The sequence below is a fragment of the Hypanus sabinus genome, chromosome 6 (genome assembly GCF_030144855.1).
Source record: "Hypanus sabinus isolate sHypSab1 chromosome 6, sHypSab1.hap1, whole genome shotgun sequence".
NCBI classification, from domain to species: Eukaryota; Metazoa; Chordata; class Chondrichthyes; order Myliobatiformes; family Dasyatidae; genus Hypanus; species Hypanus sabinus.
The window spans coordinates 170,350,409-170,368,446 of NC_082711.1; the positions used below are offsets into that span (position 1 = coordinate 170,350,409).

The 18,038-nt window shown below is 39.0% G+C and overlaps 1 protein-coding gene across 10 annotated transcripts in view; it reads left to right on the top strand.

The window, feature by feature from the left end:
- nf1a (neurofibromin 1a) overlaps positions 1-18,038 on the top strand; it is a 357,260-nt gene that overhangs the window by 154,562 nt on the left and 184,660 nt on the right. For 6 of the 10 annotated variants that reach the window (XM_059973505.1, XM_059973509.1, XM_059973507.1 and 3 more), the window contains exons 26-29: positions 865-1,076; positions 8,429-8,464; positions 11,044-11,205; positions 14,197-14,300. In XM_059973505.1, coding sequence (XP_059829488.1) covers positions 865-1,076; positions 8,429-8,464; positions 11,044-11,205; positions 14,197-14,300 — 514 coding nt within the window. The remainder of the gene's footprint in view (positions 1-864; positions 1,077-8,428; positions 8,465-11,043; positions 11,206-14,196; positions 14,301-18,038) is intronic. The other 4 variants (XM_059973508.1, XM_059973514.1, XM_059973512.1 and 1 more) reach the window with 1 other exon arrangement.

An 18,038-nucleotide genomic window follows, 5' to 3' on the forward strand; every position in this document is an offset into this window, starting at 1 on the left:
CTAAAGAACATTGAAAGGGAAAAATAGAGGTATTAAGGATGGAAGTAGAGCTGTTTCCGAGGATGCAAGCAAAGGAGTCGCCATTTAACACCATCGTGACTAAGCTCCGCCCTCCATCAATTATAGCTATAGCAGTTGTTCGAATTCCCTTTTACCTCCTTTCCTGCCAGAGCAGCCTTATGTTGTCTTTCAGCTCTCCTGATTTCTCTTTTAAGTGTTCTCTTGCATTTCTTGTACTCCTCAAGCATCTCATTTGACCCTAATTACCTATACCTGTTGATGTACCATCTCCTTTTTCTTCTGTAGGGCCTCAATAAACTTTAATAACCAAGGTTCTCTAAACCTGTTAGCCTTGGCCTTATTTTTATTGTTTTAATATTTTTTCATTTACAATCCAATATCCAAGTTTGAAGCATTCTTTGTTCCACCATGTAATACCAGCTAAAGTTGTCCTTGTAACTGAACAATAATTGCAAGGCAATACAAAACATGCACATATGTAATTTTGTAAGTTATTATTACTGATAGAGCAAAAATTTGTTAACAATGTCAATTTGCTTTATGTTAATTTAGTTTGATATGTATCAGGAGTAAGGTTATGAGAGAACTTTTGATGGCCTTGTTATTCAATGAACTTGAGATAAATGATATTATAATTATTTTGTAGGGTAACATCCTATTCTGTTGGGTTGATGTTGTATTTTGGAGATGTTGAGGTACTATGAATGTTCATTTAGATTTGCTTAAGGAAAATTATGTTATAATGAATGCTCTTCCATTGAAAAGTATGTTTTTTTTTAAGTTTAGTCTTATTATTTCAAACCCCTAATAGGATTTCTTTCTGACTTGTGTTACTATGTTTAGGCTTGGGTTACCATAAAGATCTTCAGACAAGAGCCACGTTCATGGAAGTGCTAACTAAAATTCTTCAACAGGGGACAGAGTTTGATACTCTGGCAGAAACTGTACTGGCTGATCGATTTGAAAGACTTGTGGAGTTGGTCACTATGATGGGAGATCAGGGGGAATTGCCCATTGCAATGGCTCTAGCCAATGTGGTGCCTTGCTCACAGTGGGTAAGTGACGTTATTTTGCAAACCAGTTTTGTTATTTTGTTTACAGTATTTGTATGGCATTGTGTTGTGCTTTGGGAGATTACACTCAGCATGCTAAGGTTCTTGTGCAGTTTGGGGAATACAAGTCAAGCCAAGTCACTTTTATTGTCATTTTGACCATAACTGCTGGTACAGTACACAGTAAAAACAAGACAATGCTTTTCAAGACCATGGTGTTACATGATACAGTACAAAAACTAGACTGAACTACATAAAAAAAACAACACAAAAAAACTACACTAGACTACAGACCTACCCAGGACTGCATAAAGTGCACAAAACAGTGCAGGCATTACAATAAACAGTAAATCAGACAATAGGGCAGTAAGGTGTCAGTCCAGGCTCTGGGTATTGAGGAGTCCGATAGCTTGGTCGTGAGAGCCCGAATGCTTCAGTGCCTTTTCCCAGATGGCAGGATGGAGAAGAGTTTGTATGAGGGGTGCGTGGGGTCCTTCATAATGATGTTTCCTTTGCGGATGCATCAGGTAGTGTAAATGTCCATGATGGCGGGAAGAGAGACCCCGATGATCTTCTCAGCTGACCTCACTATCCACTGCAGGGTCTCATGATCTGAGATGGTAAAACATGAGCACAGGCTGAAGTGACAATTAGAAGATAGTATGAAGGAAACAGACCTGATCACTTTCCTCCTCATCCCCTTTCCCAACTGAAAAAAAATTACTGCTTTGCTAAAGAAATTTCCTTCATGAAATTTTTATTGAAGGAGGTGCCACACTTCAAATGTCAGATTATCTTTCATGCCTTTTCCAATCTGAGAAATGCCAACCAGATTTCTTAATTAATCTGTCTTTTCACCATTGCTTAATCATGTGAAGAAATGGCCTGATTTTTAAAAGGAAGTTATTGAGTACATAGAATTCCACTGACCAGTGACATCTTCACTATTTAGCCATTCGATTCATGATTGATGGATAAGAAAATAGAGAATAAAAGCAGTCTGGTATTTCTGTTGCTGTGTAATACGTGCACTAATTTCATTTAGACCATTGCTTAGAACTAAAATATGTAACCTTGTTGTTTATGTTGGTATGTATTTGCATTTCACCCAGATTGCACACTTCATGGATTTTAATTACCCCCTTCATCCAAATCTGAAATATCAATAATCTGAGTGAAATATTCTTACATTCTGAAATTGTGGGTACTGTTAGAATTGGATTTGATTCTGTTATTCATTAACAGACTGAATCAATGTAAATATATTTACCTCCCTGCAATGATTCGAGATTGTTTAAGATGCAAGGTTCATGATTGCTTAAGATTCAAGATTATTTAATGTCATTTCCACTATACAAGTGTAAAGAAGAATGAACTAAACCAAGTCATATTTATTGTCATTTAACTAAAACACGTATACTGTCAAACAAGACAGCACTTCTCGAAACCAGGGTGTAAAGCACAGTCTACACACAACACACATAATGTGCAATAACTTAGGAAAGTAAGGATAAAATCTACAGATGAATTATACATAAATAAGGTATTGTAAGGTACAGAATAGATTAAACGGTGACATTTCAAATCAGATGTGACAGGGAGTTCAGAAGCCTAATGTCCTGAGGGAAAAGCTGTTTCCCATCTTGACCATTTTTGTTTTTATATATCATGGTCTTCTGCATATTGGTAGAAAGTCAAAGAGGATGCTGGATAGATGGGTGAGATCCTTAATAATACTAAGAACCCTGCATACACAGTGCCCCTGATAAATGTCTTTGTTGGATGGTAGGGAGACCCCTATGATCCTCTTAACCATTCTCACAATCCTTTGTGGTGACTTTTGGTCCAATGCCCGGCTGCTCCCATACCAGATGGAGAGGAATTGTCAGGAATTGTTACTCTGGATCCGATGAAGCACAAAAAAAAACACATTAAGATAAAGAACACCATAATAAAAGAAAACACAATAAATATAATTAATAAGATAGCTTATACACATGTACTATTTGTATGTCCATAAAGAGACACTGATCACAGGAGTGTCTGTACATAAAGTGACTTGACAGGAAGTGATAAAGCAGTGGTGTTGGGGGGTGTGGTAGGCAGAGGTGTTGATCAGCCTTATTGCTTGGGGAATGTAACTGTATTTGAATCTGGTGGTCCTGACTTAGATGCTATGTAGCTTCTCCTTTGATGGGAGTGAGACAAACAGACCATGAGCAGGGTGTGAGATCCTTCATGATGTTACTGGCCCCTCTCCAGCACCTCTCTCTGTCCACTTCAGTGTAGTTTCCGTACCATGTAGTGATGCAGCATTTTAGGATGCTCTCCACTCCACGTCGGTAGAAGGACCTGAGCATAGATGTGTATAGCTTAGCGCTCTTCAGCCACTTTCTTGAATGTGTAGATCCCATAATCTGGGATTATGAGAATCTATGCAAGTTGTGCACTCCCAGGAGTTTGAAACACTTGCAGTTTCCATTGTTGCACTGCTGACGTTCTCCTGAAGTGGACAACCATCTCCTTTTTCTTGTTGACATTAAAGAAGGGGTTATTTGAGTCCTCCCATAGGCCATCTCATCATTGTTCATCGTTAAGATCATCAATTTTAACCTGTATTAAATTGCTTCATAAACACATCACTATTTTTAACAGGGGTAAATATAATATAGAAAGACTTGTCAGATTTGGGAAAGCTTATTGGGAAACTTCTGTAACTTGATTCATTAGTCATTAGTTCCGCCACTGTCGTGTTATTGGTGAAATTGACTCAGGTGTTTGGCCGTGCTGTGCAGTGGTAGAAAATTGTAGGCTGACTGTAACTGATGGATCCCATTTTGACCTAATTATTTTAATAAAAGGGTGCAAATGTACTAGTTAAATTTTCAATAAAAAGTCAATGAAGACATGAAAAAATAAGCATAAATTAAAAGGTCAAAGTAGTGAAGTAGGAATTTTCTAATTCACTGATATGGATGCTTTTAGAATCCATTTTGATTTCTACAGTACAAGAGTCATTTCAGCAATGGGAAAGATGCACAAGATGAAGCCAAAACAATAGAAAGATTATATTGAAGAGTGATTTTTTATTATGAGCATGGTCTTGCTTGCAAAAAGAATACTTGGAAAGTATTTGCTGCTTTAAAGATTGTAAAAATGGTCAGATAATGTAGATCCTGAGTAGCTGCTTCACATTTTCAAGGCGGAAAACTTCAAGACATCATTTCAAGGAGGGCAAAATCAAAGCAATATTTTACTAAGTAACTATTCATTATTCATTATGGAGTTAGTGGAATCAATAATGCTGATTTATTTAAATGAAAGTTAGCTGCATTTACTTCAGACAATATTCTATAATACAATACGGTTATGTGATGTGCACCAGATGATCAATACAGCAGGCTTATGAAGTGCAGGTGTCTTTGGAGCTCTGCTTAAGGCTGTGCACCATTGTCCAGCTTGCCTTTCCTTGTTGCTTGGTCTTTCATAGGCCAGCTGCTAACAAACTTGTGTGATTGCTGAACGACTGCATTGTCATTTGATGGCCAGATTGGTAGATGATGATCTAGAGGAACCTGGCTGTCTCTTTCCTCTAACACTGCACAAGGTTGACTATTTTATTGATAAAGAGAAACAAGTCAGTATTATGCCTGATGATGGCAGCAAAGCTTCAAGACTTTTGAGTTAGATCCTTTATTGTTAAATTTCCAACTGGATGATTTCTGAAGCAGGATTGCTTTACCGTTAGATTTAGTATTTACATCATTTGCTCTCCTACATTTTGTTATCTAATTAGAATTGCACATGTTACAAATGAACTTCATAACACTGGTCAGAAGAGCGATTTACTCAGTTTTCTACTTCATTTGAATGTTCTTAGTGCTATAATTACAACCTTAAGTTAACTAACATTAACGTGCATGAAGGTATTTGCGCATGAATCAGAGTGATAAATGTTGGTTCCTTTTTCTCCATATTTATTAATTATCCATTCTGTTACATAACCCTACCGTAAACTTCTTATTCTGCCTTCTTCCCCCTTCCTTTCCAGTTATGGTGAATGGTCTTGACCTGAAATGTGATTGTTTATTTCCCTCCATAGGTGCTGCCAGACCTTCTGTATTCCTCCAACTATTTTGTTTGTTGAATCTCTTGAGGTTATGACTTCCTCCAAACCTAATCTGCCTTCACATCTTGTGTGTTGCATTTGTAATTATAGAAGTGCATAAATTCCATTTAATTTTTCTAAAAATTAACTACAGTGCCCTGTGTAGCTCATTATATGGTTATGCTGCTCAGATGTAAAAGGAAGCCCAAATATAATTTGCACCAAAGCATTAACACTTTAAAAGCACAAGCAACAGAAGCAGCGATAGTCAATTTATCCCCTTCTGCCTACCCCACCATCAAGACATAATGACTTGCTTTACTTGGGTGGCAAGATAGAGTAGTGGTTGGCACAACACTTCATGGCACCAGGACCCACGTTCAGTACCCGCTGCTACCTGCAAGGAGTTTGTACGCTCTCCCCGTGGCCGCGTGTGTTTCCTCCAGGTACTCCAGTTTTCTACCACATTCCAAAGATGTAACTGTTGGCAGGTTAATTGGTCACTGTAAATTGTCCCATGAGTAGACTAGGGTTAAATTGGGGGAACTGTTGAGTGGCGTTTAAAAAACTAAAAAGATGACTGTTGCTTTACTTTCTTGCCTAACCCCAAATTCATTGATTTAAAGAAAAAATATCCACTAATCTTAACTTGGTAACTGAGCGTTCGCCAGCTTATTTTGGTCCCCTGTTCCAAATACCTCAGCAAGGGTAGATATTAATCTAGTACACTATAGCCTCTGTCAATCTGCTCAAGAATTTTGATGAGAATTTTATTCAAAGAGATTTCTCATTATTCTCAATTCAAGTGAGTATAGTCACAGTTTCCTTATTCTCCTCTTTTTGGGTATTTGCACACTGCACTCACACCACCCCCACCCATTCTAGGAATCAATTTGGAAAGTATTCATGCTGCTCCTTATCTTGCAGGTATAGCACATCCCTTTTTAGATAGGGAGATCAGACTCTGTACACATGGATTCTCATCACGGGCCTGTATAATTGCTTTTTCCTCTTTAGATCAAATGTCCTTTCATTAATGGCCAACATACTTTTTGGCTTCCTAATTGAATGTAGCTTATTCTACTTGTCTGTTAATTTGAAGTGATTCATGTACAAAGACTCCCAGGTCCCTTGAGCACCAACACATTTGAATTGCTTACCATTTAAAAAATACTTCACTTTTCTATTTTATTCTGCTAACAGGCTGACCTCATATTTCTCTGTTGTACTTTATATGCCACATCTTTGCCAATCACAGCCTCCCAACCCATATGTTCCTCCTGTTCTATGTCCGTTAACCAATTGTCAATCTCACAACTACTAATTTATTTTTAATAATCTTTCAAGTGGCACATTAACAAAGGCCTTATGAAAACTTACATAACTCCTTGCTGTTTACAACTTCAAAAGTCAGTGTTGGCTCCACACAGTTTTTTTTCAAAGTACTCTGTTACTTGCCATCTCTGTGATAAGCTGTAGCGTTTTCCCTCCTACTGCAAGTAAAATTAGTCTAGTAGGTCATGTGTTTTCTCTTCCTCAATTAGTGACGTCGTATTTTCTACTTTCTAATCTATTGGAGCAGTTCTAGAATCTGTAGGATTTTGTAAATGTCTCCTTAGCCACCTCTATCAAAACTGTAATGTAGACAATCAGGTCCTTGAGATTTAATCGATCTCCATTCCTATTCATTTCTCAGTATTGATTTGTTAGTAATGCTAATTTCTTAAAGCTTCTCATTCACTCTGTGTTCTCCATTATTTCCAGGATCTCTATGTGGTCATCTGCTATCGTTTTTATTTCTCTGCCTTTTCCTTATTTCCCGATATAACTTTTGTCGCAGTCTGTAACGTACTCACAATAATTTTTGCTGGTATATGTTATTTTTTCACCTGCCTGTAGAAACTTGGTCACTTGCTCTTATTAGTTTCCCTTTCTTTATCAGTTCTTTGGTCCTCATTTGTTGAAATTTAAACGATGTTCTTAAACAGCAGGTTTACTGCTCTTTTGATTAATATTATAAGCTATTTTTCAATCAATATTAGATTGTCTCTTGTCAACCATACTTGGACCACTTTATGTTTCGTGCCTTAATGGAAAATACATTTGTTTATTTATTAATTCCTTAATACACTCTGATTCTTGCTCAAACCTCTAAGGCAAATTGCTTTTTAGTAGTATTGCAAAATGGTATGCCATTTTGCTGATGTAGAAATTGATTTGCCTGCTGCTGCTTTTCATCAGTCAATGAAAGCAAGCATGCAGGTACAGCAGGCAGTGAAGAAAGCTAATGGCATGCTGGCCTTTATAACAAGAGGAATTGAGTATAGGAGTAAAGAGGTCCCTCTGCAGCTGTACAGGGCCCTGGTGAGACCCCACCTGGAGTATTGTGTGCAGTTTTGGTCTCCAAATTTGAGGAAGGACATCCTTGCTATTGAGGGAGTGCAGCGTAGGTTCACAAGGTTAATTCCCAGAATGGCGGGACTGTCATATGTTGAAAGATTGGAGCGACTGGGCTTGTATACACTGGAATTTAGAAGGATGAGAGGGGATCTGATTGAAACATATCAGATTATTAAGGGATTGGACACGCTGGAGGCAGGAAGCATGTTCCTGCTGATGGATGAGTCCAGAACTAGAGGCCACAGTTTAAGAATAAGGGGCAGGCCATTTAGAACAGAGATGAGGAAAAACTTTTTCACCCAGAGAGTGGTGGATATGTGGAATGCTCTGCCCCAGAAGGCAGTGGAGGCCAAGTCTCTGGATGCATTCAAGAGAGAGTTAGATAGAGCTCTTATAGATAGCGGGGTCAAGGGATATGGGGAGAGGGCAGGAACGGGGTACTGATTGTGTATGATCAGCCATGATCACAGTGAATGGCGGTGCTGGCTAGAAGGACCAAATGGCCTACTCCTGCACCTACTGTCTATTGTCTATTATCACCCCACACCAAATTTGGCAAGTTGGTTCATTACGCAAATCCTGAGAGATAAGCTGGAATCAGAGGTCAGGCACTTCCCACAGGAATGGAAGTCGGGACCCGTCTCAAATGAGCTGATGACTTTCTGGAGTGGTATTCTGCCTGCCCTCTGAAATTGCTTTTGCTCTCCCCATCTGCCAGCCTCAGTGGGACTGGAATACATCTGACCCATTAAACAGTTTCCAAAGTTGAGTTTTACAAATTGCAATTTCTTGAAAGGTATTGCACCAATGTAGCTCAAAAAACTGCAATTCTTCATTTTTACTGCAGACTTCCATTGGGCCTGTCTCAAATCTCAACCAACAGGTAGGAAATCTTAAAATGTGCACATGAGCAAAATGCACTCTTCAACCAATTGCAATAATCCTCCAACTGCTTTTAGAAGAAAACTTAAAAATAGTCCTATAGTCATTTCCTTGTGGTGGTGATATGCTTATGGCAGCTTAATGGAGCTAAGGTGTGAGTAGCAGTTTTAATAAGTTAGCATGACTTGGGTTGGAGCTGATCACTAGACCTGAATCTTGTTCTTGCAAAATTCTTGCCAGTGAAAATCAGCAAAAAGTTGGGAAAATAATTTGATTTTGCAATGTAAATGGAAAAAGTTAACTTGAAGCATTCTGCTATTTGTTTATTTTCCATGCTGAAAGTATGAGAAAACAGGACTTGCATAATTTCTCCAAAATTGACAAATTTGGTTGGGGGTGGGAAATAAAAAATTAAGTCTTATCCTTCCCAGTTCTGGATTTAAGACAGATTTCAATATACTTACTGTGGTTGATTGCATCTAGAGCTGAGTCCTGAGAGATTTAAGAACAAATTTCTTATGGTAGTACTTGCACGCTGCCCCCAGCACATCCTCGGACTATGTTGGTCATTAATGCAGACAACACATTTCACTGTATGTTCTAATGTTTCAATGTATATATACAGTGGCATGCAAAAGTTTGGGCATCCCTGGTCAAAATTTCTGTTACTGTGAATAGCTAAGCAAGTAAAAGATTACCTGGTTTCCAAAAATCAGGTATAAAGTTAAAGATGACACATTTCTTTAATATTTTAAGCAAGATTACTTTTTTATTTCCATCTTTTACATTTTCAAAATAACAAAAAAAAGAAAAGTGCCCGGAGCAAAAGTTTAGGCACCCTGCATGATCAGTACTTAGTAACACCCCCTTTGGCAAGTATCACAGCTTGTAAACGCTTTCTGTAGCCAGCTAAGAGTCTTTCAGTTCTTTGGGGGATTTTAATCCATTCTTCCTTGCAAAAGGCTTCTAGTTCTGTGAGATTCTTGGGCCGTCTTGCATGCGCTGCTCTTTTGAGGTCTATCCACAGATTTTCGATGTTTAGGTCAGGGGACTGTAAGGGCCATGACAGAACCTTCAGCTTGCGCCTCTTGAGGTAGTCCATTGTGGATTTTGAGGTGTGTTTGGGATCATTATCCTGTTGTAGAAGCCATCCTCTTTTCATCTTCAACTGTTTTATAGACAGTGTGATGTTTGTTTCCAGAATTTGATGATATTTAATTGAATTCATTCTTCCCTCTACCAGAGAAACGTTCCTCGTGCCACTGGCTGCAACACAAGCCCAAAGCATGATCAATTCACCCCCTGCTTAACAGTTGGAGAGGTGTTCTTTTCATGCACCCTTTTTTCTCCAAACATACCTTTGCTCATTGCAGCCAAAAAGTTCTATTTTAACTTCATCAGTCCACAGGACTTGTTTCCAAAATGCATCAGGCTTGTTTAGATGATCCTTTGCAAACTTCTGACACTGAATTTTGTGGTGAGAACGCAGGAAAAGTTTTCTTCTGATGATTCTTCCATGAAGGTTATATTTGTGCAGGTGTTGCTGCACAGTAGAACAGTGCACCACCACTCCAGAGTCTGCTAAATCTTCCTGAAGGTCTTTTGCAGTCAAACAGGGGTTTTGATTTGCCTTTCTAGCAATCCTACCAGCAGTTCTCTTGGAAAGTTTTCTTGGTCTTCCAGACCTCAACTTGACCTCCACCATTCCTGTTAACTGCCATTTCTTAATTACATTACGAACTGAGGAAACGGCTACCTGAAAATGCTTTGCTATCTTCTTATAGCCTTCTTCTGCTTTGTGGGCATCATTTGTTTTGATTTTCAGAGTGCTTGTTAGCTGCTTAGAGGAGCCCATGGCTGCTGATTGTTGGGACAAGGTTTGAGGAGTCAGGGTATTTATAAAGTTTTGAAAGTTGTATCATCCTGCCTTTCCTAATGATGATTGTGAACAAGCCATAGCTCTAACAATCTAATCAAGGTCTAAGATCTTGGTAAAAGTTATCTGAGAGCTCAAATCTCTTGGGGTGCCCGAACTTTTCCATGGTGCTCCTTTCCTTTTTTTCACTCTAAAATTGTACAAAACAAAAATAATACACTATTCTTGTTTATTCTTGTTGAAAAGAATGTTTCATCGTTAACTTTATGACCTCTAGAGATCAGTTCATCTTCTACTCACTTAACTATTCACAGTAACAGAAATTTTGACCAGGGGTGCCCAAACTTCTGCACGCCACTGTATATATATCTATATGACAAATCAAAAGCTAATCTTTAATTCAAAAGCATGAGTTACAGCTTTGTCTGTTTTTGTATTATTGGAAAACAAGCATATTAACCAGCTTACTTAGAACAGTGCCACTACTTTAGGGAGGTGGTGGAGAGCAGGTGCCAGCAGTAGTACTGAAAATATTTTTTGTAGAGTTGTATCCAAACCTAATTTTTTGCTGTTTGTCACTGGCATTATGCATTAACCCTGTGCTCTTCTTTCTTGTAGTTTATTCAACAGCACTGCTTACTTCCTATGGTTCTACAATTGATCATTATGTTTGCTTTTTCTCTCCCCCCCCCCCCCCCCACTAGGATGAGCTCGCTCGAGTGCTGGTGACGCTATTTGATTCGCGTCATCTTCTCTACCAGTTGCTATGGAATATGTTCTCCAAGGAAGTTGAGCTAGCTGATTCCATGCAGACTCTCTTTCGCGGCAATAGTCTTGCGAGTAAAATAATGACATTCTGCTTTAAGGTATATTTACAATTAAGATACTCTGAAGGATAGAGTTGAGAAGTGTGTGACATTTTCATCCTGCCATGGGGTAACTCATTTCAGTCCTTTCAATCTTTTTAATTACCTGTGAATGTTAACTTACATTAATTATACTATCATTTATTCAGTTTTGGCCCCGTAATAAAATTCCTAAAGAAGCCCAAGATGCACAGGTAATACCTGTGGAGAGAGAAGCTGAATTTAATGGACAGCTTGTAAACATCAGCTGTCCAGCAACAGCAACATCTTCAGAATCAGGATCAGGCTTATTATCATTGACTTATCACATATCATGAAAACTGTTTTACGATAGCAGTACAGTGCAATACATTTAAAATCACGGACCGTTCAGGAATCTAATGGTGAAGGAAAAGAAGCTGTTTCTGAAACGTTGACTGTAGATCTTCAGACTCCTGTTTCGTAGAAATGAGAAGAGGGCATGTCCTGGGTGGTGGAAGTCCTTAATGATGGATGCAGCTTTGATATCTTTATAAAGCAATGCATCCTTGCCCCGAGGTTTGCTTGGGAACTCGGATATGTGGCTGCTACTCCTTTAAAATCACAATGAAGTGCAGGCTCTGTATGTAAATAGCCAAGTACAAGGTCTGCTTCTGATCCAGTCAGTGATAGTGAGCATCACTTGATCCTTTTTGAATTCTTAAAAGGTTTTTATATGGATCTTAAATTACAACTTTACTAAAAGGTACCTTGCTTATTTACAGAATAAAGTTCCAAGTATTTCAAAATATTTTGGTTTTGAATTCACCCAGTAAGAGTTTGATATGCAGCTTCTTTGGCTGTTGTTTTCTCTTTCTTTACTTGATCTCAACATTCATTAAAATGGCTGAAATTTGTGGAATGTCAAATACCGTCAGTCTCCGGCCACTTTCTGTAAGGAGTTTATGCTTTCTTCCGGTGACTGTGTGGGTTTACTACGGATTCCTCCCACAGTTCAATGATGTATGGGTTGGTAGGTCACTGTAAATTGTCCCAATGTTTAGGCTAGGGTTATATCAGGGTTGCTGGGTGCCACACCTATTCCATGCTCAATAAATATGTAAAATATACATTACAGATGTCCATAAGTAGACCTTGCTCATAAGCCAGAAAATGCACAAAAGTTGCTCCAATTATTATTAATTTAACCTCTAACTTTATTTTTATATTTCTTTATAATTGTTTAACCATTTTTCTTGCATGTCACACCAACCCACCACAACAATTTTCCAATACATGTAAATATATATGGCAACCAAAGTTGATCCTTGATTTTGATATCAAAGTGCCTATGATCATTAAAGAACAATCACGAGAAGTGGAGAGAGGTAACTAGTTTTGTTCGTAGGAATAAATGTTGAACTTTTGAAATTAATAACATTATGGATTGTATTTACAGTATCCACAAAAGCTCATAATTGGAAGGTAGCCTATATAATAATAGGGACTCTTACCTTAAACTAGTCACAATTTCAGTTGCCTTTTTTTTAAGATTTATTTTAATTTCCTTGTGGCTGCTGTTAATAGCACAAATGAACATTTCCATTTTGAAAAATATCCTGTTTGCTACCTACTCATTTTGAAAGAGTGTTAGTCTACCAGGCTTAATTAGCATATTCCCATTAGATAGCTTCAATTGTTAGTGCAATATTTCTGTCACTTTCTGAGGGGAATTGAAGAAATGTGTGAACTTCTAATTGGAGGTTGGGGGAGGGTGGCCAGTGTTAAGTAACCCCATAGTGTTCTTAGAAAGCTTAAAGCTGCATCCACACTGGACCGGATAATTTTGAAAACGCTGGTTTCACATAAAAGTGATAGGCGTCCACACTATGCATTTTCAAAAATATCTCTATCCGCATCGAAACGGAGATTTCAGCGAATCTCTTCCTCCTGCGCATGCGCAGGACACACCTGCCGTAAACAAGTGACATGTTTGGTGTCGAATCTCACCGTAAAAGTGCGTGTTTGTGTAGTTACAGACTAGAAAAACTTAAAACAACGGACAGCTATTGGCTTTTGCGCAGGAAAACTTAAAAGTAAAAAAAAAACAAATACTGGAGCGTACAGAGGCAACCGACAGGCAGTTCACGGACAGATTGACCCGGCTGACAACGAACATTGAAAAACTGACTAACTCTGTTGCATTAATAAAGCATCTTGTTAAATGTATAAAACATGTCTGCATCAGTGTTGTATTTCCATACAATGTTACATTAGGCTGTTACACATCTATTGTCAGAGAAGTACTTGCATAAATAGGTAAACCACCTTCATACGAGCAAGGACAGAAAACAGGGCAAAGTGAGAATACTTACTTATTCAGTAAGTTATGGGTCAAAGTATTTGGTGAGTACATTTCTAACTCTTCTGGCTTCAGCCTCGTTGCCGTCTGTTCTGAAATTGTTAGGTTGTGTTCAAGAAAACAATGAAATAGTGGGCTGCCATCTGATAGTGTTTTCAGAAGTCTCCAGTTACCCCGTCCACACTGATCCAGCCAATCTGGCGTTTTCAAAAATACCCACCTTGGAGAGAGTTTCTGAAAAGTTTCGGTTTCGGGGGATGAAAACGTCATTTTAATGTGGACGAAGGGTAACAATGAAGAGGAAAAACTTCGGTTATGGATTTATTTGGTGTAGTGTGGACGTAGTCTCAGGAGGCAATAATCAGAGAGCCTAAATATTAATTGGGACATAAGTCTTACACTGAATTTGTCTCCTGAGATCAGGGTACAGCTTTTGACAGGGTTTCCTTGTTTATAGTATATCTGTGTATCATTTTTGGTATGTGAAAGTCAAACAGGGCTGTTTCTTGTCTTAATATGGTGCCGTTCACAACAATGGTGATGCAGCTCGGTTATTACAACTTCACTAACAAATCTAATTCAATCCTCTGAACATTTTACTGGTTGGATATGCTTATTTTAAAGAAAGACCACTTTTACCTCGCTAATACTTATGTTCCCATTGCTCTCAGGTCTATGGTGCTGCATACTTACAGAAGTTACTTGAACCTTTGCTGAAAACTGTACTTAAAGATCCCGAGAAACAGCACCTCAGCTTTGAAGTCGATCCTACCAGGTTAGAGCTGACTTTCCCATATTTTGTCCATATCCTGATGTCTAAATACGAATGAGTGCATCATGAAATCTCTTTAACAGAGAGAAGATAGTTGTGCAGTGTCAAATAGTGCAATGTCTGCAGAGGATGAAAGAGCCATCATCTCTGAACCATCTGTTTAGGGTTAGGAACTATTGTCCCACCTCGCAACCCTAGACAGCTTTTAAATGTTAAATAGTGTTCTCTTTTTGCACAGTGGCTCAGTCATAGGGGTGATTTTAATCATGACAAGGGTGTTGAACGTAGTTGTTAAACAGAGCTGAGTTAATGCTTATGTTAATTAAGGTATGATTTGGTACTGGTGTTGTACAGTGGGTTGGTACCAGATTGTTGTCAATACTGGGAACAGTTCAAACTCTCCAGAGCAATGAAACTAAGATGATGGAAGCAAGAATTTTATGGTTCCCATCTCATTTTTTGGGGTTTGGGGGGGATGGAGATACATCTCTACCAAAGGAGGTGTAATGCGATCCATCCCTCCACTAGCCTACAGGTCACCCTTGAGCAAGGTGGAGCACCTGCTTACCCCCCCTCCCCCCCACTGAATCGGGGTCATGTGAGCCATGGGAGCAGGTGGTGGATGGTCGTATGAGCAGCCGGTGCTTATCACAAGTCTTGGCTATGCAACCACTGATGCCAGGCAGATAATCTCTGAAGAGTGTTGATAATGGCTGAAGTCACCCGTCTTGTAAAGACATTGCCCAGAAGAAGGCAATGGCAAAGCATCTTGTAGAAAAATTTGCCAAGGGCAATCATGGTCATGAGACAATGATCGCCTGCGTTATACAACATGGCACATAATGATGATGATCTAATTTTAACTGTGCCATCTTGATAGATCCTGTTAAAGCCAGTACCTTTCCATCTCTGAAGGAAATCACTGGTGCTAATGTTCTGCATTTAGCCTGTCTGTAGATGGTGTGATCTGGAGATCTGTTGCCATCTTCAAGGTGTGTTATGACATGAGTTACTGGAAGTGTGTCAGCTATGACTGGGATCTGTAATGGAGTTCGGACATTTAATGGGCTACTTGCTAAAGTTATATTTTACCGATGATAGATGATGAGTAGCAGCTGTGTATATATGAAATAAGCAGTAAAGGTTCTGGTGTACTCATCTGATCAGTCTGCACTGATGGGGAGAGGGAATTTTGACTAGAATTCTCTGTCCTCAGCACTTAGTTTTATTTCAAATTTTTAGCATCTGCAGCATTTGAGCTTAATGTTGGGACTATTGAGTGGCCACTGCTGCCTGCCAGTTACCACCTTGTCTTGTACACTTCAAAAAGTGATCTTTTGTCTTCCAGGCTCTGATCAGTTCAACACCATCACCAAATATTTTCCCTTGCTGCTGTGGTTCTTGTGCCCTAGAGATTGAATAGAGATTTATGATCAGAATCAGGTTTATTATCACCGACATCCCATCAGAACAGAGATGAGGAGGAGGAATTTCTTTAGCCAGTGTGTGGCAAATCTGTAGAATTGATTGCTGCAGTCAGCTGTGGAGGGCCAAGTTACTGATAAATTTAAAGCGGAGGATGATAGGTTCTTGATTAGTAAGGGTGTCAGAGGATACAGGGAGAAGGAAGGAGAATGGGGTTGAGAGGGAAAATAAATCAGCCATGATGGAATGTTGGACAGGCTTGATGGGCTGAATAGATTAGTTTGGCTGTATAGTTTTATGGACATATGTTGTGAAAATTGTTGTTTTGCAGCAGCAGTACACTGCAAGACATTGAAAAAATCCTACAAGTTACAATAAAAACATAAAAATACCAATACATTTTGGAAAAAAGAGAGGTAGTGTTCATTGTCCTCATACATTGAATGTGGGTCTTCAGAGGGTGGGTAAGTAAGGACCCTGGGTAGTGGGGTCCTTGATGGGGCTGACTGAGTGTTCAACCCTCTGCAGCATTTTCCGATCCTCTGCATCGGAGCCTTCATACCAGACGGTGATGTAACCAGTCAGAATGCTTTCCACAGGGCATCTGTAAACAAATGCTTAATAATGCTCATTATTGTGATGCCACAATCAATTTTATTGAAAACAGGCATATCATTGGGGCACTGGCTGATGATAGGCACTAACTGTATAAATAGTTTTTTGTGCTATTTGTAAGGCCAAAAGCAGATTATCTTAATGTTTACTGTTTGCTCATTATTGTGTTACTTTTACATTTTTACAATACTGCAGATTGCTTTATTGCAAACACTTTAAAAAAAATCACACTATTTCACATTTGCTGAATTATTCCGACATGAATCCACTTATATTCTCTCCATCTGCATACAGTTCACATAGGTGCAAGATGTTGCTCTTTGTAACACGAACAAAATGCTGGAGGAACTCAGCAGGTCAGGCAACATCTACGGAAGAGGAATAAGCATTCGACATTTGGTCCGAGACCCTTCATCAGGACCTATCCTGAAATGTTAACTGATTATTTCCCTCCTATAGATGCTGCCTGACCTGTTGAGTTCCAACAGAATTTTGTGTGTGTTGCTCTGGATTTCCAGCATCTGCAGAATCTCCGGTTCTTATAGAATGCTGCTTATTGTATTTATTATGGTATCTGCAGCAGTTAAGATACACTTCTTGCTCTGTGCTGTGAAGACAGAACTGAGTCAGGCCTGGCTATCCGACCCAAGCCGAAGGGTCCAGATGGTTTATTTCAAGGATGGGTAGATTTTAAAAAATGCCAGGCTCTGGTTGGGCTTGGATCGTTCGTGGTGAAGTATCGTTTTAATTTTATGGCTGCATGGACATTGTACGGGATCTAAATTCTGACCCTTTTTTAACCGTGAGTTTGTCAGGTCTCAGTGAAGTAGATTGGTATGGATAGATACATTATTGATCCCAAAGGGAATTACACTGTCACAGTCACATTACAAGTGCACAGATATAAATATTAGAAGAGAAATAGAAATAATAAAAATAATTTACCTCAAACAGTCTAACAGGAGGGGTCATCACTTCGAGTTGAGGTTCTAAATTGGAGAAGGGCCAATTTTGTGGAAATGAGAAAGGATCTAGGAAGAGTGGACTGGGTTAAGTTGTTTTCTGGCAAGAATGTGTTCAGTAAGTGGAAGGCCTTCAAAGGAGAAATTTTGAGAGTGCAGAGTTTGCATGTTCCTGCCAGGATTAAAGGCAAAGTTAACAGGCACAGGGAACCTTGGTTTTCAAGGGATATTGGCGATTTGGTTAAGCAAAAGAAAGAGGTGTATAACAGATACAGGCAACAAGGAACAAATGAGGTACTTGAAGAGTATAGAAAATGTAAGAAAATATTAGAGAAGGAAATTAGGAAGGCAAAAAAGAAGACATGCAGTTGCTTTGGCAGCTAATGTGAAGGTAAACCCGAAATGTTTCTACAAGTATATTAAGAGTAAAAGGATAGTAAGGGACAAAATTGGTCCCCTAGAAGATCAGAGTGGTCGTCTATCTGTGGAGCCTCATGAGATGGGGGAGATCTTAAACAGTTTTTATGCATCAGTATTTACTCAGGTAACTGGCATAGCGTATATCGAAGGAAGGGAAACAAGCTGTAGTGTCATGGAACATAACGAGATTAAAGAGGAGGAGATGCTTGCTGCCTTACAGCGAATAAAGGTGGATAAATCTCCTGGGCCTGACATGATATTTCCTCGGACCTTGAGAGAGACTAGTGTAGAAACTGCAGGGGCCCTGGCAGAAATATTT